Below are 18,206 nucleotides of genomic sequence, written 5' to 3' on the forward strand. Positions count from 1 at the left end.
TGTTTGTTTTTCATGTAATGCTTTTTTTTTTTTTTTTTCTGTTCCTTTCTTTTACCTCAAGCACTAATTTATTTAAAAAATCTGTATAATTTGCACACGTTTTGGCATACATGAAATAACTCGGGATAGCCCCAAATGGGTTAATTACTCCCATGTATTTTCTACTAAAAATTTATAAAAAAAAACACAAAAAACTAAACAATGAGTATTCGCATAATGCATACTTTTAATCTGTAAAATAAAAAAAGTCAATCAGTTATGGCACATTTTCAGGAAAAAAATGTTCCTGGAAGGGATTAATGGTGCATTCTACTCTGGATATAAAAAAAAAAAAATAGAGAGAAGCCAAAATAATAACTTCTATCTGTAGTTATTAAAATAAAATAATGGATTGTAGGTTTTTTGTTCCGTTTTTTTTTTTTTTTTTTTTTTAAATTTAGGTAGGTCAAATTATAAAAGTGGTAGAGAAACACTGTTATAAAATATCTTTCTATTCTGTTTTTTTAACTTAGCCCTTGTCAGTTTTGATTACTATACTTACAGTTGTGAACTTAATAACTAAATTCTGAACAATTTTTCCCACTTCTCTGATACCTGTTTTCCACACTTTTCCCAAAATCTCCCCATGACTTTTCTTCAGCCTCTTTTACACATAGGTTAGTTTGTTGGTTGTTTTAGGATATTATGGCGCATTAGAGTCTAAGGCTATAATGCGCCAAGTCAAAAGGTGTTAAAATATAAAAGTATAATATTATAATTGCTTATATATTATTGTGAAAGAGTATACGATATAAAAAGTTTATAAAGCATAAAATGATAAAAACATTCTAGATAAGTTATTTAGATTAATAATTTGTTAAACTTAAATATAGCTGACACGTCTTTTACACATAGCATAGTCTCTTGCACTTCTCTTTATATTCCAATAAAGAGATGGTTTTACTCCCAAAAATTTCTTATAATAGTTTTTATTTTCTTTACTGCTTCTATAGCCTCTTGAGCCCAATACAGAGTTCTGAATTTTTTAACACTTACAGATCACTTTTTTCTCCATTCTTCATCTAAACTCATGCTAATATCAGGAATAACATTTACCTTTTCAACAAGAAAGTTGTATATTTAATAGTTGTTGGTATGTAAATTGGAGAGATTTATTTTATTTTATTATTTTTTTTTTTATTTCAACACTTTTCTTGTCTTGATTTTTGCATAATTACTATCCCTAATATGCCCAATAGAAAATGGTCATTTCCATTTTACTGTATAGCCATCTTCAACTAGTTATTAAAATCATTTGCTCTGATAATGCAGTCAATTATGGTTTTGGTTTTTTTCCTATGCCCACAATTTAAACCTACACTTATCTTTAAGCTTGTATAATAGCATAATTCTTGGGTGATATTATCTTATTATTAGGCTTTACCTTTTATCCCAGTTTGTCTGAAACATAAAATAATGAACCAATGTATACTCCCCACCATGACTTATGGAAGTGAAACTTGGGCACTCACCAAAAGAATGGAAAAGAAGCTAACTACACAGCGAAGAATGGAACAAATTATATTGGGAATCAGACTGTTAGATAAGAAGAGAAACACATGGATTAGGCAACAAACTCAAGTAAAGGACATCATTCTTATCAAAACTAAAGAACTAAAATGGTCTTGGGCAGGACACATAGCTCGAAGACATGATGACAGATGAACTAAGAAAAAAACAGAATGGTACCCAAGAGGAGCTAGAAAAAAACCTGGAAAACAACGGCAGAGATGGATAGATGAAACTCATGAGTTTGTGGGTCCATTTACTCATGAAACTCATGAGTAAATGGATGGCCATTGCACAAAACAGAAGGAACTGGAAAGTTGTTGGAGAGGCCTTCATCCAGCAGTGGATTGAAAATGGCTGATGATGACCTTTTTTTTTTTCTTGAAATTTTCTTTATTTGTCTAATCGTTCTTAATCTATTCAAACTACCCCTTTTTCACAAAACCAGATGGAAGTTGGTTCCAATAATTAATTAATTTCAAACTGAAAGCAATTTTCATATATATATATCCTGCAATCATCCTTTATCGATGAAAAAATATATCCACTTATGAGCATCATCCATCAAGAGTAAAATCAAGATGGCATCAGCATTTAGTTTACTCACTCCATTTAAAGTCCTTAAACACCTCAATGAAATCATCACATGGGTGATTATGTTATTATTGGGATTATTGCTATTCAATTGCAGTACTTTCTCTTTATTAAATTTTATTTCAAAATCATACCCTGATACCTATGATTAACCACCTACCAACCTTTGTACCATCAGCCAAAACTCAATATTCAACTTGATAATGTCAAAAACAATAAGGAACATCAGCACTGAATCCTAAGGATTCAGTGCTATATCTAAAAGCATTATTCCAAAAGAAGCATGGCTACTACTAACCATTTTGTCTTCTTCTATTCATCATTTTATCCACAGCCACTTTAACTTACCCCTAATGTCATACTGCTCCAATTTGTAATTTTTTGTGTGTAATAGTACCAAAGGTTTTCCCAAAATCTAAGAATATGAGGTCAGAATGATTTTTTGCATCTAGTTCTTTGGTGACTGCATCCTCATAGCTAATCATATTGGTGAGACAAGATCTCCCTTAACAAATCTGTGATGTGATTTCCATAAAACTGCATTCATATTGAGATGATGCAGCATAATTTATTTAACCATTATATCCTTAATGACTCACTTCCATCAGGGAACTGTAAAAGATTTAAGAATACCAGAAATTTTATAACCAAATCAGAAAATTTGGAAGGTATGTAGTTTATCAAGTTCAAATAATTAAATACTCACCTTCAGGAATTTAATAACTTTTAAAGGCCGGCACTTCTTTAGTGGTGCAGATATGCCTTCTTCCAAAATAAGCTTCAAAAGCTCACACAGATCAGGTAAACCATAAGAGGGTATACAAGATGTCACACACAAAAGTTCTGCTCTCTTCTTTCCATTTGCTATTAAATTTAATTTCACATTTAGATAACCATTCTGTATTTCACAAAAGATATAGCTATATTTTGTACTTATTACTATAACAATGGAAATTACATCAAGTGGACGCACAAATGACAAATGTTTAACACAGAACATCGCACAAATTGTAGATGACTATCTGCACACACAAAAAATTTTTTTTGCATATTTATTATTTCACAAAATGAATAAAATAAAATGTATATAATGAAATTAAAATAAAAATACAAAAAAAGGCAAAGTGTAAATTTTTTTTTTTTTATAAAAGATGATGTTTGTTTGTTTTTTTTTTTTTTTTTTTTTTTTTTTTGGGAGCATTAGCAACTAAGGCCGTATTGCTCCGGGGATATGCGGTGGTCATTCCCTGACCTTTCCGCATCCTCTGTATTTGGTGGTCACAGACTTGAACTCCGGTCTAATCAAGAAGTGTATGCTGTGCACTGCTGCTCCTGCCCACCTGGCTACGGAGACACCTATATATATAAAAAAAAAAAGAAAGATGAAAATAATTTATGTACAGGTCTGTTATTGTGGGCCTACATTGAAGTATTACAGTTTAAAACTGCCTCTAATAATAAACTTGTATTAAAATGAGTGTTGTATTCAGTGCAATTAGCATTAATAACGGAAATGATGCAAGGAAAGCCCAAACTTAAAAATCAGCATTAGCTTTAAAAAAAAAAAAAAAATCTAGTGTCATCCAGACATTTGTCCAACATTTCCTCAAATTGAAAAATTTTTTCTGAGCTATTCGAAACAGCTGTAAAGCCATTACTATCATATGCCTGCAAATTGCAGGTATACCCTAGCAGATTTTTGATTGAAAAATCAAAAATTCAATCCAGTCAGTCTTAAACACTTCAATCAGATCTACTCAAAAGTGCCTAGTTCCAAGATGCAGAAAATTGCAGAGCTGAAGTCTTTCTTGGTAAGAGTATCCTTTCTTTGTCCTCACTAATCTCATTGTCCTTCCCTGCACTGTTTCAGCAGATTAATATCCATAAAATGAGGCTGCTTCCATACCTGTATGCATTACTCAAGATATTGTATATCTTGTATACAATATGTATATGATAATGGCCTAACCATTATCATATACAATGGGAAATCACCTCCTTTTTTATCACACCTGGAAAAATTCCTGTATATCATTCAAAAAATGCATGAGCTGTCCAGATGGCATGTCTGCATTGCTCGGAAAACTTGATGTCCAACTGCACAGTTACCGCACAAGTCTTTTTTGTTTTCCACAACCATCAGTGTTGTACCATACAGTTAGTATATTATACTCAGTTTATTGCTACCCATATACAGTACTTCCAGTTGTCAATGTTAAGGTTCAACTGCTGCTTCTCCATCCATCTGGCTAACTTTTTTTTTTTTTTTAGTGCTCTAGTGGCATAACACATTACTGACATTGGCCACCCTGCCAACATTTGTATCATTTGAAAACTTAGACATTACACCTGATATTCTTCCATCAATATCATTAATAAATATGAAAACAATGGTGAGATCAGCAGTGAAGTCTTGGGGATATAATGCATACAAGATTCCATGCTGCCTAAGTTAAACAAAGTAAGATTACGACTGCAATATTAAGTACAAAAAAATCTGTATTTACAAAAAAAAAGTTCTACAAGTTTATATGATTTCTGTGCATGAATGTGTACAGATTTATGTTTGTTGAATTCAAAATGCATGAAATGAAAGTAAAGTATTTGAAGTGTAAGTAGATAATTAAAGAAGTTCTAGAATGAACAAAGAGTGCTGTTTTATTTTGAAGTCTTCAATATATCTTTTTTTTTTTTTTTTTTTCTTTTATGAAACACAAAAGGTATCGAAACCTATAGTACTTCATACATGCACGGGTTGAAGGAGAAGTATGGGAGGGGGATGCTGGAAACTTTGCTCTAGAGCAGGCATTGGCAACCTATGACCCACGATAATTTCAAGTGACCCACTTGAGTCCCGCAAATAAAGTATAATATATAAAAATATATTATAAAACATAAACATGAAACAAACACTTTGAGAAAATATAAATAATAAGATTTTGGTTTGATTACAAACTTGCAGAAATGAACAGGCGGAATACAGTGACATTGTCCGAACGAATCTCATCATTACTCGACGAGCGTTTATTCACTGCTATTGGTCAGCTGGGCACTCTGACTGCATGCCACCTACAGCCGACCAATAGGAGCCTTGCCCACCTGCTGATCATGCATCTACTCTTGTTTACGTTTGCTTCGTCTTTAACATGAATAAACAGTAGTTCAGTTCAGAAGCACAAGAACAGTTACCTAAGCAAAATAATTATTATTTTTATTACCATGGACAGACAAACAGCAAAAAAGAGATTATTTCAAGATGTGTGGACTGAAAGGTATGGATATATGGAAAATGGTGACAAATTGATATGTACTTTATGTACAGATATAATTACCGCCAGGACTTATAATATTTAGCGACACTTTTCTTCAAAACATAAAGATGTGAGTGAAATGCCAAATGATGAAAAATATGAATACATTGCTAAACGTGTATTAAATTATGGAAAACAAAATAAATTTTTGAAGAGATTTGTTACCAGCCACAATTATGCTACATCTGCCAGCTTTGTTGCAGCTCTTAGTATTGGTACCAACGGAAAACCATTTAGATATGGTGAATTTTTGAAAAATGCATTCATAAATTGTTCTGAACACTTATTCAATGACTTCGCAAATAAAAAACAAATAATTGAGAGAATTAAAGAAATGCCATTGTCGGCCAGAACAGTTCAGCATCGCATTGAAGATATGGCAAAAAATATTGACGCACTGGTCAAATATGATTTGTTATCTAGTGACGTAATTAGCATTGCACTCGATGAAAGTACCGATGTAAATAGTATGGCTAGGCTAGCAATTATTATTAGATTTGCATCAATAAATAGTTCAAACGTCAATAAAGAAACATGCGTTCTTGCTTCAATAAATGACATGACCAAAGGCATTGATATCTTGCGTCAAGTACAAGAGTTTACAAATTTCAAAAATGGGAAAATATTGGATTTAAAAAGTAAATTGTTTTCCATAACAAATGATGGTGCTCCAGCTATGAGGAAAAAAATGTTGGATTTGTGAAACTAATGGAAAATGAACTTGGCTGCCCACTTTTATCATTCCATTGTATCATACATGAAGAAAATTTATTTGCAAAGGCATCTACGAAACAACTTAAGGATGTAATGGAAAAGGTTGTTAAGATCGCAAACATAATAGTAGCACGATCTGCATTAACACACAGGTGCTCCAAAGCTTTTTTGGAGGAAATTGAATCGAAATATGGAGATTTGCTGTTACATGCTGAAGTATGATGGTTAAGTCGAGGCAAAGTTCTTAATAGATTTGTAGAGTGCTTTGATGATATACAAATATTTCTTTATGAAATCGGTGAAAATGATCCCGAATTCAATGATAAACAATGGTTTTTAAGACTTTTGTTCTTAACAGACATAATGAACCATTATAATGATTTCAACGTACGACTCCAAGGAAATAACCACACAATTTTGTTCGAAATTAATATTATTTGAAACTGACAAAAACTAAAATATTTCTTTTCTTTCCCTTACTAAAAAGCCAATATGAGAAAGAAAATATCGATGAAAGCAATCTAAATATGTTCAAAAGTTGTATTTTGAACATTAAAAGTGAATTTGAAAGTAGATTTCAAAGTTTTAAGAAGCACGGCGAAATGTTTACATTTATAATACAGCCCAATGAAATAGAGGAAAATGTTTTAGATTTGCAGTATTTTGAATATCTTATAATTGACAATTTAAGTTTAGAAATGATTGATTTTAAAAGTTCAACGTTGTGGACGGACAAATTCAAGACATTGTGGAAAGATTTAGAAAACACGGAAGATAATCATCTTCTCATGATATCATTGTGTTGGGCATCACTTCCTATCAAGTTTTCATCTTTGAAAAAAATTGGCTTTGCCATTTTCACACATGAAATTTATTTTAAGTAAGAAAAGGAGCAGATTAACTACCGAAAATTCAGACACTTGTATTCGTCTTAAGGTGACTAAGTATGAATCAGACTTGACTAAATTGAAGTCACAAATTCAGCATCAGGGGAGCCATTGATAATGAAGAGAACGCTTATAAATAAAATTCATAAATTATTAATGAACTAAAACTTGACAATTATATTTGTTTTTATAATAATTAGAATTATAATTTTGTTTTTTTTTATGTTTAGTTTAAAAAGAGTTTAAAAGCATATTATAATAGTTTTCTCAATAAAATTTATCTTATTATTCACTAACGGACTGTTTTAAAATGAAAATACCCATTGACCCGAACCATCTTCTTGATAGTCACATTTTGGTTGATTTTGACCAGCAACCAAAAAAGGTTACCGACGTCTGCTCTAGAGACTAAACCAAGAGACTAAACTTAATTCACCACTTCAAGCCTCCAATAAACAAAGTGGTGGTATTTCACCGGTTGATGAGAGTCATCTACCACCTAAAAACTAATATCTGACAGGAAGTTTCAATGAGTCTAAACAGAGTACATGAACTATAATTTCAGTATATGCTCTCAGCAGTTAAAGGCCATTGATACCTTAAAAAAATAGATAATATGCTCTTCATTTGCATGTATGCTTAATTATAGGTTAACTAATTTCTGGTCACCATAGTGCAAATGATGCAAATGAGAAAGAGCAAATGATGCCTACAACAACTACTTTGTAGTTTCTTAAGAGTATCTACACACCGATATTATATAGTAATTACTCACATACATATATGTATGTAAATAATTAAATTTATGTGGTAATTTCTATACCAAATTTGCTTTATATCTTAAGAACTTCTTCCAGAGACTAAAGACATAAATCTTTATTTAACTTTAACTGAACCTTTATTTAAAAGATTTTTTTTTAATCACCTGCAAATGCAAATGATTTATAGGCATTTACAGACCAATAAACACAGCTTTGGAAACCAATCAAATTCCACGACCCATAGCAGGCAAAGTATGGGCAAAGCACAGCCTATAAAATTAGTATAAGTAGTTGCCTGTGAACCATAAAGCAAGATCTCATATCTGGAATTTAGATCCAGAAGTTAAAGAAACTGAATCACATGATACATAAATAGATTTAGATGTTTTTTTTTTTTTTTCCCAATTCTGATTAAAATTTTAAAAGTAATTTTACAATTCGATAATTGTAGATTACTTAAAATACCATTTATAATTGGCTTAATATGATAGCATAGCTTAATTTATTATGGTACTCACCTTTTTTTTATAATCTGCAATTGATGTTTGAATAGGGTGGATGATAATTTTAATTTAAATTAGGAGTAAGTAAGTTGGGGTTTAAAAACAGAAGTTAAAATATGCACAAGAAAGTAGAAGTGCACGTCTTTGTCCTTGGTTGTCAATATTAAAGTTGAAAATAAATGGTTAATACTGGTGGCCAATAGCCATAACAAGTGGCTTTCATTATCCACGTCTTCAGTTGGCAATGATGGGTTGAGAGTGAACGCGTGTATTTAAGAAAGCTAAGTTCCCATGATGCTCCTGCTTACATGTGGTGCATGAGATTCCAAGCCGGTGCAATGTTGTAAGGTAGTTTGGTATTTAATACTTGGAGATTGTAATGGCGGCGGAACCATTCTATGACTAGGGCTTCATATTGGAAGATTTTAAAACTGGATTTTAATTTGATAATGGGTATGGCTGAGTCTACTAAGGGGGTGTGATTGTGAGATTGAACATGTGATGCTAGTTCTCTGTTGGTTTGGCCTGTCTTAAAACTATTGTAGTGGTAGTACGCACGTTGTTTGATGTTTTAATAGAACCATATTTTGAAGTTGTGCTACCAATATAACATGCACTGCAGTTAGATTGACATTTTATTAGGTAAATAATATTGTTCATATTGCTGATATGATATTTTTGTGTGTCTTTGTATGAATTAAATAATGAGCCAAGTTTATTATAAGTTGAGAATGTGAGGGTGATGTCAGTACCTTTTGAATATGCGGCGGAACTGATTGTAAAAACTACTATGGTATGGTAGGATAATATGTAGATTATTATTAGAGGTGTGTTTTGGGTGGATTGTTAATATTATTTTGGACAGTGAAAATGGAATTGTTGAATTAATTGAGTAGGGTACCTTCTATATATGAATTTTGTTGTAAGATATTGAAGTTCATGATTGAGATCGTTTTGTGTAGAACTGTATTTTATAGCATTGTAAATCTGATTATAAAGAACAGTTTTTTATGTTAAGGGGGTGGTGCGAATCAAAATGTAGGTACTTGCCAGTATGGGTATTTTTTCTGAAAATTCTTGTTCCTAGTTTGGTGTCATTCCTATATATATATGGTGAGGTTCAGAAAATTAATTTGTCCATTTTCTTCAAGTTCTTGGGTGTATTTTCATCTATTGTGTACTGAATTGAATTTGATGAAAAGATCGTCTATTGTGGATTTTGGTCCTATTAAAAAAATGTCATCTGTATATCTTATAAATAATTTTATATCTGTGGGGGGTATGGTTGTAGTACATAGTTTTGTAGTACTATTGAAGCTAGGTAAATTTCAGAAAGGGGGCTGAGATCCCCAATCCCATAGGTAATCCGTATATTTGCTGATATATCTGATTGAGAAATCGAAAATATCTAGCATCTAATAAAAAGGTTGTAAGTTCTAGAATACTATTATTTGAAAGGGAAGTGCGATTGGGTAAGGTATTATCGTCTGTTAAGAAATTACGTAGAGTTTGTAATGTTGAAGGTAGACATTCTTTTAATAGGACCAAAATCCACAATAGACGATCTTTTCATTAAAATCAATTCAGTACACAATAGATGAAAATACACCCAAGAACTTGAAGAAAACGGACAAATTAATTTTCTGAACCTCACCATATATAGGAATGACACCAAACCATGAACAAGAATTTTCAGAAAAAATACCCATACTGGCAAGTACCTACATTTTGATTCGCACCACCCCCTTAACATAAAAAAGCTGTTCTTTATAATCAGATTTACAATGCTATAAAATACAGTTCTACACAAAACGATCTCAATCATGAACTTCAATATCTTACAACAAAATTCATATATAGAAGATTGAATATATGAATATAGATGAATATATTAAAATTCATATATTCATATAAATTCATATATGTACCATACTCAATTAATTCAACAAACCATTTTCACCGTCCAAAATAATATTAACAATCCACCCAAACACACCTCTAATAATAATCTACATATTATCCTACCATACCATAGTAGTTTTTACAATCAGTTCCGCCGCATATTCAAAAGGTACCGACATCACCCTCACATTCTCAACTTATAATAAACTTGGCTCATTATTTAATTCATACAAAGACACACAAAAATATCATATCAGCGATATGAACAATATTATTTACCTAATAAAATGTCAACCTAACTGCAATGCATGTTATATTAATAGCACAACTTCAAAATATGGTTCTATTAAAACATCAAACAACGTGCGTACTACCACTACAATAGTTTTAAGACAAGCCAAACAAACACAGAACTAGCATCACATGTTCAATCTCACAATCATACCCCCTTAGTAGACTCAGCCATTCCCATTATCAAATTAAAATCCAGTTTTAAAATCTTCTAATATGAAGCCCTAGTCATAGAATGGTTCCGCCGCCATTACAATCTCCAAGTATTAAATACCAAACTACCTTACAACATTGCACCGGCTTGGAATCTCATGCACCACATGTAAGCAGGAGCATCATGGGAACTTAGCTTTCTTAAATACACGCGTTCACTCTCAACCCATCATTGCCAACTGAAGACGTGGATAATGAAAGCCACTTGTTATGGCTATTGGCCACCAGTATTAACCATTTATTTTCAACTTTAATATTGACAACCAAGGACAAAGACGTGCACTTCTACTTTCTTGTGCATATTTTAACTTCTGTTTTTAAACCCCAACTTACTTACTCCTAATTTAAATTAAAATTATCATCCAACCTATTCAAACATCAATTGCAGATTATAAAAAAAAAGGTGAGTACCATAATAAATTAAGCTATGCTATCATATTAAGTCAGTAATTTTGCTAGAATTTTGGACAAGCAAATAATTAAAATATAAATACATTTCATTTTCATGTAGGAAATCACTCAACAATCAGCCTTGGAAAACTCAATGCTCAGGATCCTCACATTTTAAGGAACTCACTCCCGAAGTGGATTTTTGTAAGTGGTATTCCATCAGAGCTGGCATACCACTTACAATAATAAGAACAATTATCTAATAAATATATATATCTGAAAACCAGAAAAAATTAATTTATGAAAATGGAGAAATACTGATTTGGATTTCTGATGTGAAATCAATTTTGATAAAACAACAAGCTATGAGTACTTTCGATAATTTCAATGTGGATTAAATTTAAGGTAACAATATCCACAAGATATCGAGCTTGCTAGTTTGATAAATTCATATTAAAGACTGGCAAGACGACAAAGATGTCAATTACAGCAAGAAGACAAGGTATAATAATGATTTTGATGGTGTTGGGAGAGAAGATATATGACTGAGGTATATAAAAGATACTGTGGTGGAGATATAAATCTGGGGATATGAATACAAACTATTCTTTGTGTGTGTGTGTGTGGGAACTAAAAGAATTCATATTTGGCCAGTTTACATACTGTTGTGGACCACTGCATTTGCAAAAATATCTTCAATTACACATACTGAGTAGAAGATATTTCATGTGTTTCATTGCAGCTTAAAATGAGTGATTTTACTGAGCAGAGAATTTGAATGAACTTTTTTTGGTTTAAATAAGGAATTGGAAAAGAGTAACAGAAACTAACAAAATGTTAAAAATATCTTTCAGAAAGGTGTTGCGAAATTTAAAGCCTTCTAAATAATCTGCAAAGATTAGAGAGGGTCACTTGTCCATCAAAGATGATCCTCACTATGCCCAACCACAAACTTCAAAAATCAATGATTCTATGGTTCATGATCTGATGAAGAGTAATTGACATTTAACTGAAAAATATTGCTTTTTCTTATGGGACATATCAATCACTCTTAGAAACACATTTGGGAATGTGACACATTTCATCCAAGTTTGACCTTCACATCCTCATGATCAAAGGGAAGATAGTTCTCATGTTAACATTAGTAGAGGTATATAATGCAAGAAACTGAACTTATATATCATCAGCTAAAAAAAAAAAAAATTGTCCTATTTTGCTCATCCATTCAATCCAAATGTTTGTCTAGTTATTCTGCCTTGAATTTATTTAAGCTGTCAACATCCATAACGACAGATGGAAGTTTGTTCCAGCAATTAACCACCCAATGGCTAAAGGCAAATTTCCAAACATTTATTCTACAACTATCTTTCATCAACTTGAATTTATGTCCCTTCAAAAGATTAAGCTGCACAAGAGGAAGAAGCCCATCAGCATGAGCTCGTTCAAACCATTCAAAGCCTTATACATCTCAATCAGATTGCATCGCAGGTGCTTAGTCTCCAGAAGCTGCAATTTGCAGAACTTAAGCCTTTCTTTGTAAGCGCAACCCTTTGTTCCCCTCACCAATCTCGTTGCCCTTCTCTGTACTCATTCCAGCAGCTCTACATCCTTCCTAAAATGAGGCCTGAAGAACTGTATACAGTACTCAAGATGAGGCCTGATAATTCCCTTATACCATGGGATAAACACCTTATCCTTACTAGAAAAATTCCTGTATATCATTGACAAGACCTCAATGACCTACTCTGGCAGCCTGTCTGCATTGCTCAGAAAACTTCATATCTGACTGCACAATTACCCATAAGTCTTTTTCATTCTCCACTATGCTGAGTGTAGTTCCACACAGTTGATATGTTACTCTGGGGTTACTGCTGTTTGTTATTTGGTTTTTAGGAGCATTAGTAACTAAGGCCATATTACTCCGGGGATATGCGGTGGTCATTCCCTGACCTTTCCGCACCCTCCGTATTTGGTGGGCACGGGGCTCGAACCCCGGTCTGATCAAGAAGGGTGTGCTATGCATTGCTGCTCCTGCCCACCTGGCTACGGAAGGCACCTGGGGGTTACTGCTACCCACATGCAGTACTTTACATTTGTCAATGTCAAACTTCAGTTGCCACCTCTCAACCCATCTGCAAAACATCTCTAGTTCCTGCAGCAGTAGCATAATTCCATTAGTGACATTAACAACCCTGCCAACCTTCATATTGTCTGCAAACTTGGACATTAAGCCTGATATACCTTCATCAATATCATTAATAAACACAGAAAACAACAATGGGCCAAAAACTGAACCCTGGAGGACTTCTCTAATAACATTAGTCGGAGCAGTGTCCATTGATTACACTCTGTCTTCTCCCACTAAACCATCCCTTTGTTCATAGCAGCAACTTCCCTTAATGCCACACTGCTCCGATTTGTACAGTAGTCTTCCATGTGCCACAGTATCAAAAGCTTTTCTAAAATTCAAGTATATGATATCAAAATTATTTTTTGCATCCAGTTCCTTTGTGACCACATCATAGTATCCAATTAAATTGGTTAGACAAGACTTCCCCTTAACAAACCCATGCTGTGTCTGAACTATAACTGCAGTCTTGTCTAGATGATCCTGCAATGCTTCTTTAACCAGTGCCTCCATTAACTTCCCTGGAACAGAAGTTAAACTAACAGGTCTGTAATTACCTGTCTCCCTTTGATCCTTTGTGGATGGGGGTCACTTTTACACATCTCCAGTCCAATGGTACCTTCCGTGAGTGCAAGGAAGCTGTTATAATTATGGCTAAAGGTTTGCTTACTTTCTTTGCTGCCTCCTTTAATATAACTGGATAGATTCCCTCCACCCCAGGTGCCTTCCTTATGTTTAACTTCAACAATTTCTTCTCCACTTTGCTGCTCTCAGTTATTACAAAATCATTTGGCTCCCTGCCCAAGTTCAATAAACGCCTGGCATTACCCTCCCTGAATATCTCCTCGTGTGAATGTAGATGCAAAATACTCATTCAGTCTGTCAGCTACCTGAGCAGGATCATCAACAGTCGAACCATCAATATCAAGTGAACTAATCTGATTCATCCCCTTCCTTGTAGAGTTTATAAAAGTAAGGAACTCTTTGCTGCTTTAGTCTCATTAGTTCATCTGACATCCATTTAGGCCTAAATCTTAAACAGTATTTCTTTAGTAACGAATGGGCCTGGAGTACTGGAGTCCATAGTTTATAATAACATACATGTAAGTTATAATCCAGTTTAATACAAATATATACTAACAAAATCAGTAGCTTTCGAGACGCGTGTCTCTTCGTCAACTGACAAATTAAATACAAAAATACAACGAGCTGAGTGAGGCACGTTAATCATGCATCATTGTTGTTGCACGGACGTGCGCTGCTTTCTACACCACTGATCATCCAGCATAAAAACGGTTGTCTCTAGGATGGGATGTAGACGTATGCCTTTCTGGCGATTTAATGCCTTTGGATTGTTTACTATGTTGAGTGACTCTAGCCATAGGCGGTGGCAAAAGTGTCGTGAGTGGTCTACTATTTCAAAGTCGCATTTGGGGTCAAGATCGTGGTTGGCGGCCCAAAAATGTTCCGTGACCACGGACTGGTCAGTTTCGGCAAGCCGGATTGCTCTGTCATGTTCCGTGAAGCGATCCTGGAGACACCTTGATGTTTCTCCTATGTAGCAACTGTTACAGTCTCTACAGGTGATGCATATACCAAATGTAGGTGGACACGCCTGGATAATAGGGAATGTCAGGACGGATCTCGAAGGTCCTTAGAAGTTACAACATCAAATGTGTGCAATTACCCTGCAGGAACCTACGTTCACTTGTCTCCAGTGTGAAGACCCCTGTCACACCTGTCTTACGCAGCAATGTGGTATATTGCATCACCTGTAGAGACTGTAACAGTTGCTACATAGGAGAAACATCAAGGCGTCTCCAGGATCGCCTCACGGAACACAACAGAGCAATCCGGCTTGCCGAAACTGACCAGTCCGCAGTCGCGGAACATTTTTGGGCCACCAACCACGATCTTGGCCCCAAACGCGACTTTGAAATAGTAGACCACTCATGACACTTTCGCCAACGCCTATGGCTAGAGTCACTCAACATAGTAAACAATCCAAAGACATTAAATCGCCAGAAAGGCATACATCTACATCCCATCCTAGAGACAACCATTTTAATGCTGGATGATCAGTGGTGTAGAAAGCAGCGCACGTCCGTGCAACAACAATGACGCATGATTAACGTGCCTCACTCAGCTCATTGTATTTTGTATTTAATTTGTCAGTTGATGAAGAGACACGCGTCTCAAAAGCTACTGATTTTGTTAGCATATATTTGTATTAAACTGGATTATAACTTACGTGTATGTTAGTATTTCTTTGTTGGTATGAAAAGCCTAGTAGCTTCCAAGATTAATTTCTTGAGCACTTCCCTTTTAGAATTTGCTGTTGATAATATGTTAGGCTCACTGTATAGAATTTTAAAACTGTCTGAGACCACTGTAGTCACCTTTACAAAAGCAAAAACCCTTCCCTTCATTCCTAATGGTAGTTACATCTTTGAGTAAATCCTACATCGGCACACTGTGATCACTACCACCTAATGGTTCCTTTATCTGCAGATTCTTAATGCATGAAGAATCACTGCTGATAATCAGATAAAGATATTACTCCCTCTGGTTGCCTCTTGAACATGCTGATGTAGAAAACAATCATCCAATAAATCCACAAAAGCCTTGCTAGTGTGTGAGTGACGAACCCACAAATTCCAGTCAATATCTGGGAAGTTAAATTCCCCCATTATAATACAATCTGATTTATTTGCCCACTCTATTTTAATGTGCAGTTGTTCATTGTACTCATCAGGGTCATTACACCTAAAACAAACTCCTACTCTCAATTTTGTTTTCCAGTGCTTATATCACACATCAGGATCTTCATTAATCTGCTGCTGCTAACCCACCCTTTGTTTCTTTCATCATTACTGATGAATAATCATTGGTTTATAGATGTGACCCAAAAACAAAAGGGCTAATCCTTTCACTTGAGGAGATACACTGTCTTGCTCAAGTCCCCAAAAGGAAGAATCTCCATCAAATGTGAAGATTGTGCTTATGTTGTTTTTTGACAGACAGAACATTGGTATTAGTAGTGGCAAATGATACAAGAAAGCAGCTTATAAAGTGTCAGCAAAAAAAAGAAAAAAATTTCCATATAACCACGTCAGTCACCTCTAGTAATTTATCTAGTTCTTCCTTCAATTTATTCAAACAACATTGTAACTGTTCCAGCAATCAAACACCCACTAGTGTAAGGCAAATTTGTGCACATCTATCCTGCGGCCATCCTTCCTCAATTTGAATTTGTGTGCAGTATGAGCAAGACGAAGAATGTCATTCAGCTTCCACAATCCCTTCAAAGCCTTAAACACCTCAATATCAAATCCTAAGTTCCTCACAGTGTGGTAATCTTCTTTGGAAATTTTAATATTATCGAGATTGGCAAGTTTTTTTTAATAATGTGGACTCAACTTGGAGATGCTGATGCTCTTGAAATAACTAATTTAGATAAGCCTAACCACACAATAAACACTCTTGATCTTTTTCTCAGAAGCAACACTTCAACATAAGTGATCCAAGGCATCTCAGATCAGAACTTAGTGATGGTCTCTTCTCCAAGGGAGCCTTATTCTCATAGCCATTCTCATCCTCATGTTGTTTTGCATTAAAAGAATACAAAATGTGAAGACCTCTGAGATTCTTTTCCTTGGTGAGATGACAATGTTTGCTCAGATTGTGTCAGGGAAATTATTCCTGTAAGGATGAAATCCTTTATTAGAATTAGCTTTAGTACAGGCGTATGATGTAAGAAAGCAAGCTTATACACCATCAGCCAAAAAAAAAAAAACACCTTCCCATTTCACCCATCCGTTCGCTTCAAAAGTTTGTCCAGTTCTTCTTTGAATTTATTTAAGCTTTAAACTTCCACGACTGATGGACGTTTGTTCCAGCAATCAACCACCGGCTGGCTAAAGGCAGATTTCGGCACAGTACATCTGTGAGACAGTGAGTAGAGAGACTCTGTTAGAGATGAATCATTAATTAACCTAATTGCCCTCTTCTCAATGGAATCAAGAAGCCCGAGAGAGAGGTTTTGGAGGCACCACCCCAGATGTGGGAACAGTATTCCACAGTAGGGTGGATTTGCGATTTGTACAGAGTGAACAGTTGTTTGGAAGAAAAGAAGTGAGCGAAAGAGAAAACCAAATTTTTTAGATGCAGAGGAAGCAATATTTGTAACGCATTTGTTTGTTGTTTGTTATTTGGTTTTTAGGAGCATTAGCAACTAAGGCCATATTGCTCCGGGATATGCGGTGGTCATTTCGTGACCTTTCCGCATCCTCCGTATTTGGTGGTGACGAACGCATTTGTGCCAAGAGAGATTAGAATTCAGGGTAATCCCCAAAAGAGATATATCATTTTGCCTAGAAATCGGAGTGTCACCAAAGATAAGCATAGGAGCAGCAGAATCCTTTTTGCGAGATATAAGACAAGACTGAGTTTTAGAAGGATTGAAATCAACTAAGTTGTCTTTGCACCACTGGAGAATTACCTGGAGATCGGCATATAAGGAACTGGAAGCAGATATTCAAGAAGTTGACAATGATTGAGCAGGGCAAGGCTTCTCAAAATGGAAAGTGGAATGCAATGTGCTATCATTGGCAAAATTATGGATAGGATTTCCAGTCAATGGAAGAAGGTCATTAATATACAAAAGGAAAAGAGTGGGTGGAAAGAACTGAACCTTGGGGGGGGTAGCACCGGCAATAGTGGAGGTTACCAGACAGAGAGCCATCTACCATCACCTTCAGTGAGCGATCAGAGAGAAAACCGGACAACCAACCAATTACAAAAAACAGTTAGTAGACCCTAATGGAAGCTTGTTTAGAAGACATATATGCCAAACACAATCGAAAGCCTTTGAGATGTCAAGATAAACTGCTTGGGTTTCACCAAACTTTTCCATTGAATTAGTCCATAAATGGGTAACATAAGCCAGAATATCACCAGTGGAT

At 34.6% G+C, this 18,206-nt stretch overlaps 1 protein-coding gene across 2 annotated transcripts in view; it reads right to left on the reverse strand.

The window, feature by feature from the left end:
* LOC150078997 (PMS1 protein homolog 1-like) overlaps window positions 1-18,206 on the reverse strand; it is a 174,699-nt gene that overhangs the window by 19,986 nt on the left and 136,507 nt on the right. For both annotated transcript variants that reach the window (XM_090383543.1, XM_090383542.1), the window contains exon 7: window positions 2,849-3,006. In XM_090383543.1, the coding sequence (XP_090239669.1) occupies window positions 2,849-3,006 (158 nt within the window). The remainder of the gene's footprint in view (window positions 1-2,848; window positions 3,007-18,206) is intronic.

The sequence above is a fragment of the Mastigoproctus giganteus genome, chromosome 10, assembly GCF_048544385.1.
Source record: "Mastigoproctus giganteus isolate SK-2022 chromosome 10, ASM4854438v1, whole genome shotgun sequence".
Classification (NCBI taxonomy): domain Eukaryota; kingdom Metazoa; phylum Arthropoda; class Arachnida; order Uropygi; family Thelyphonidae; genus Mastigoproctus; species Mastigoproctus giganteus.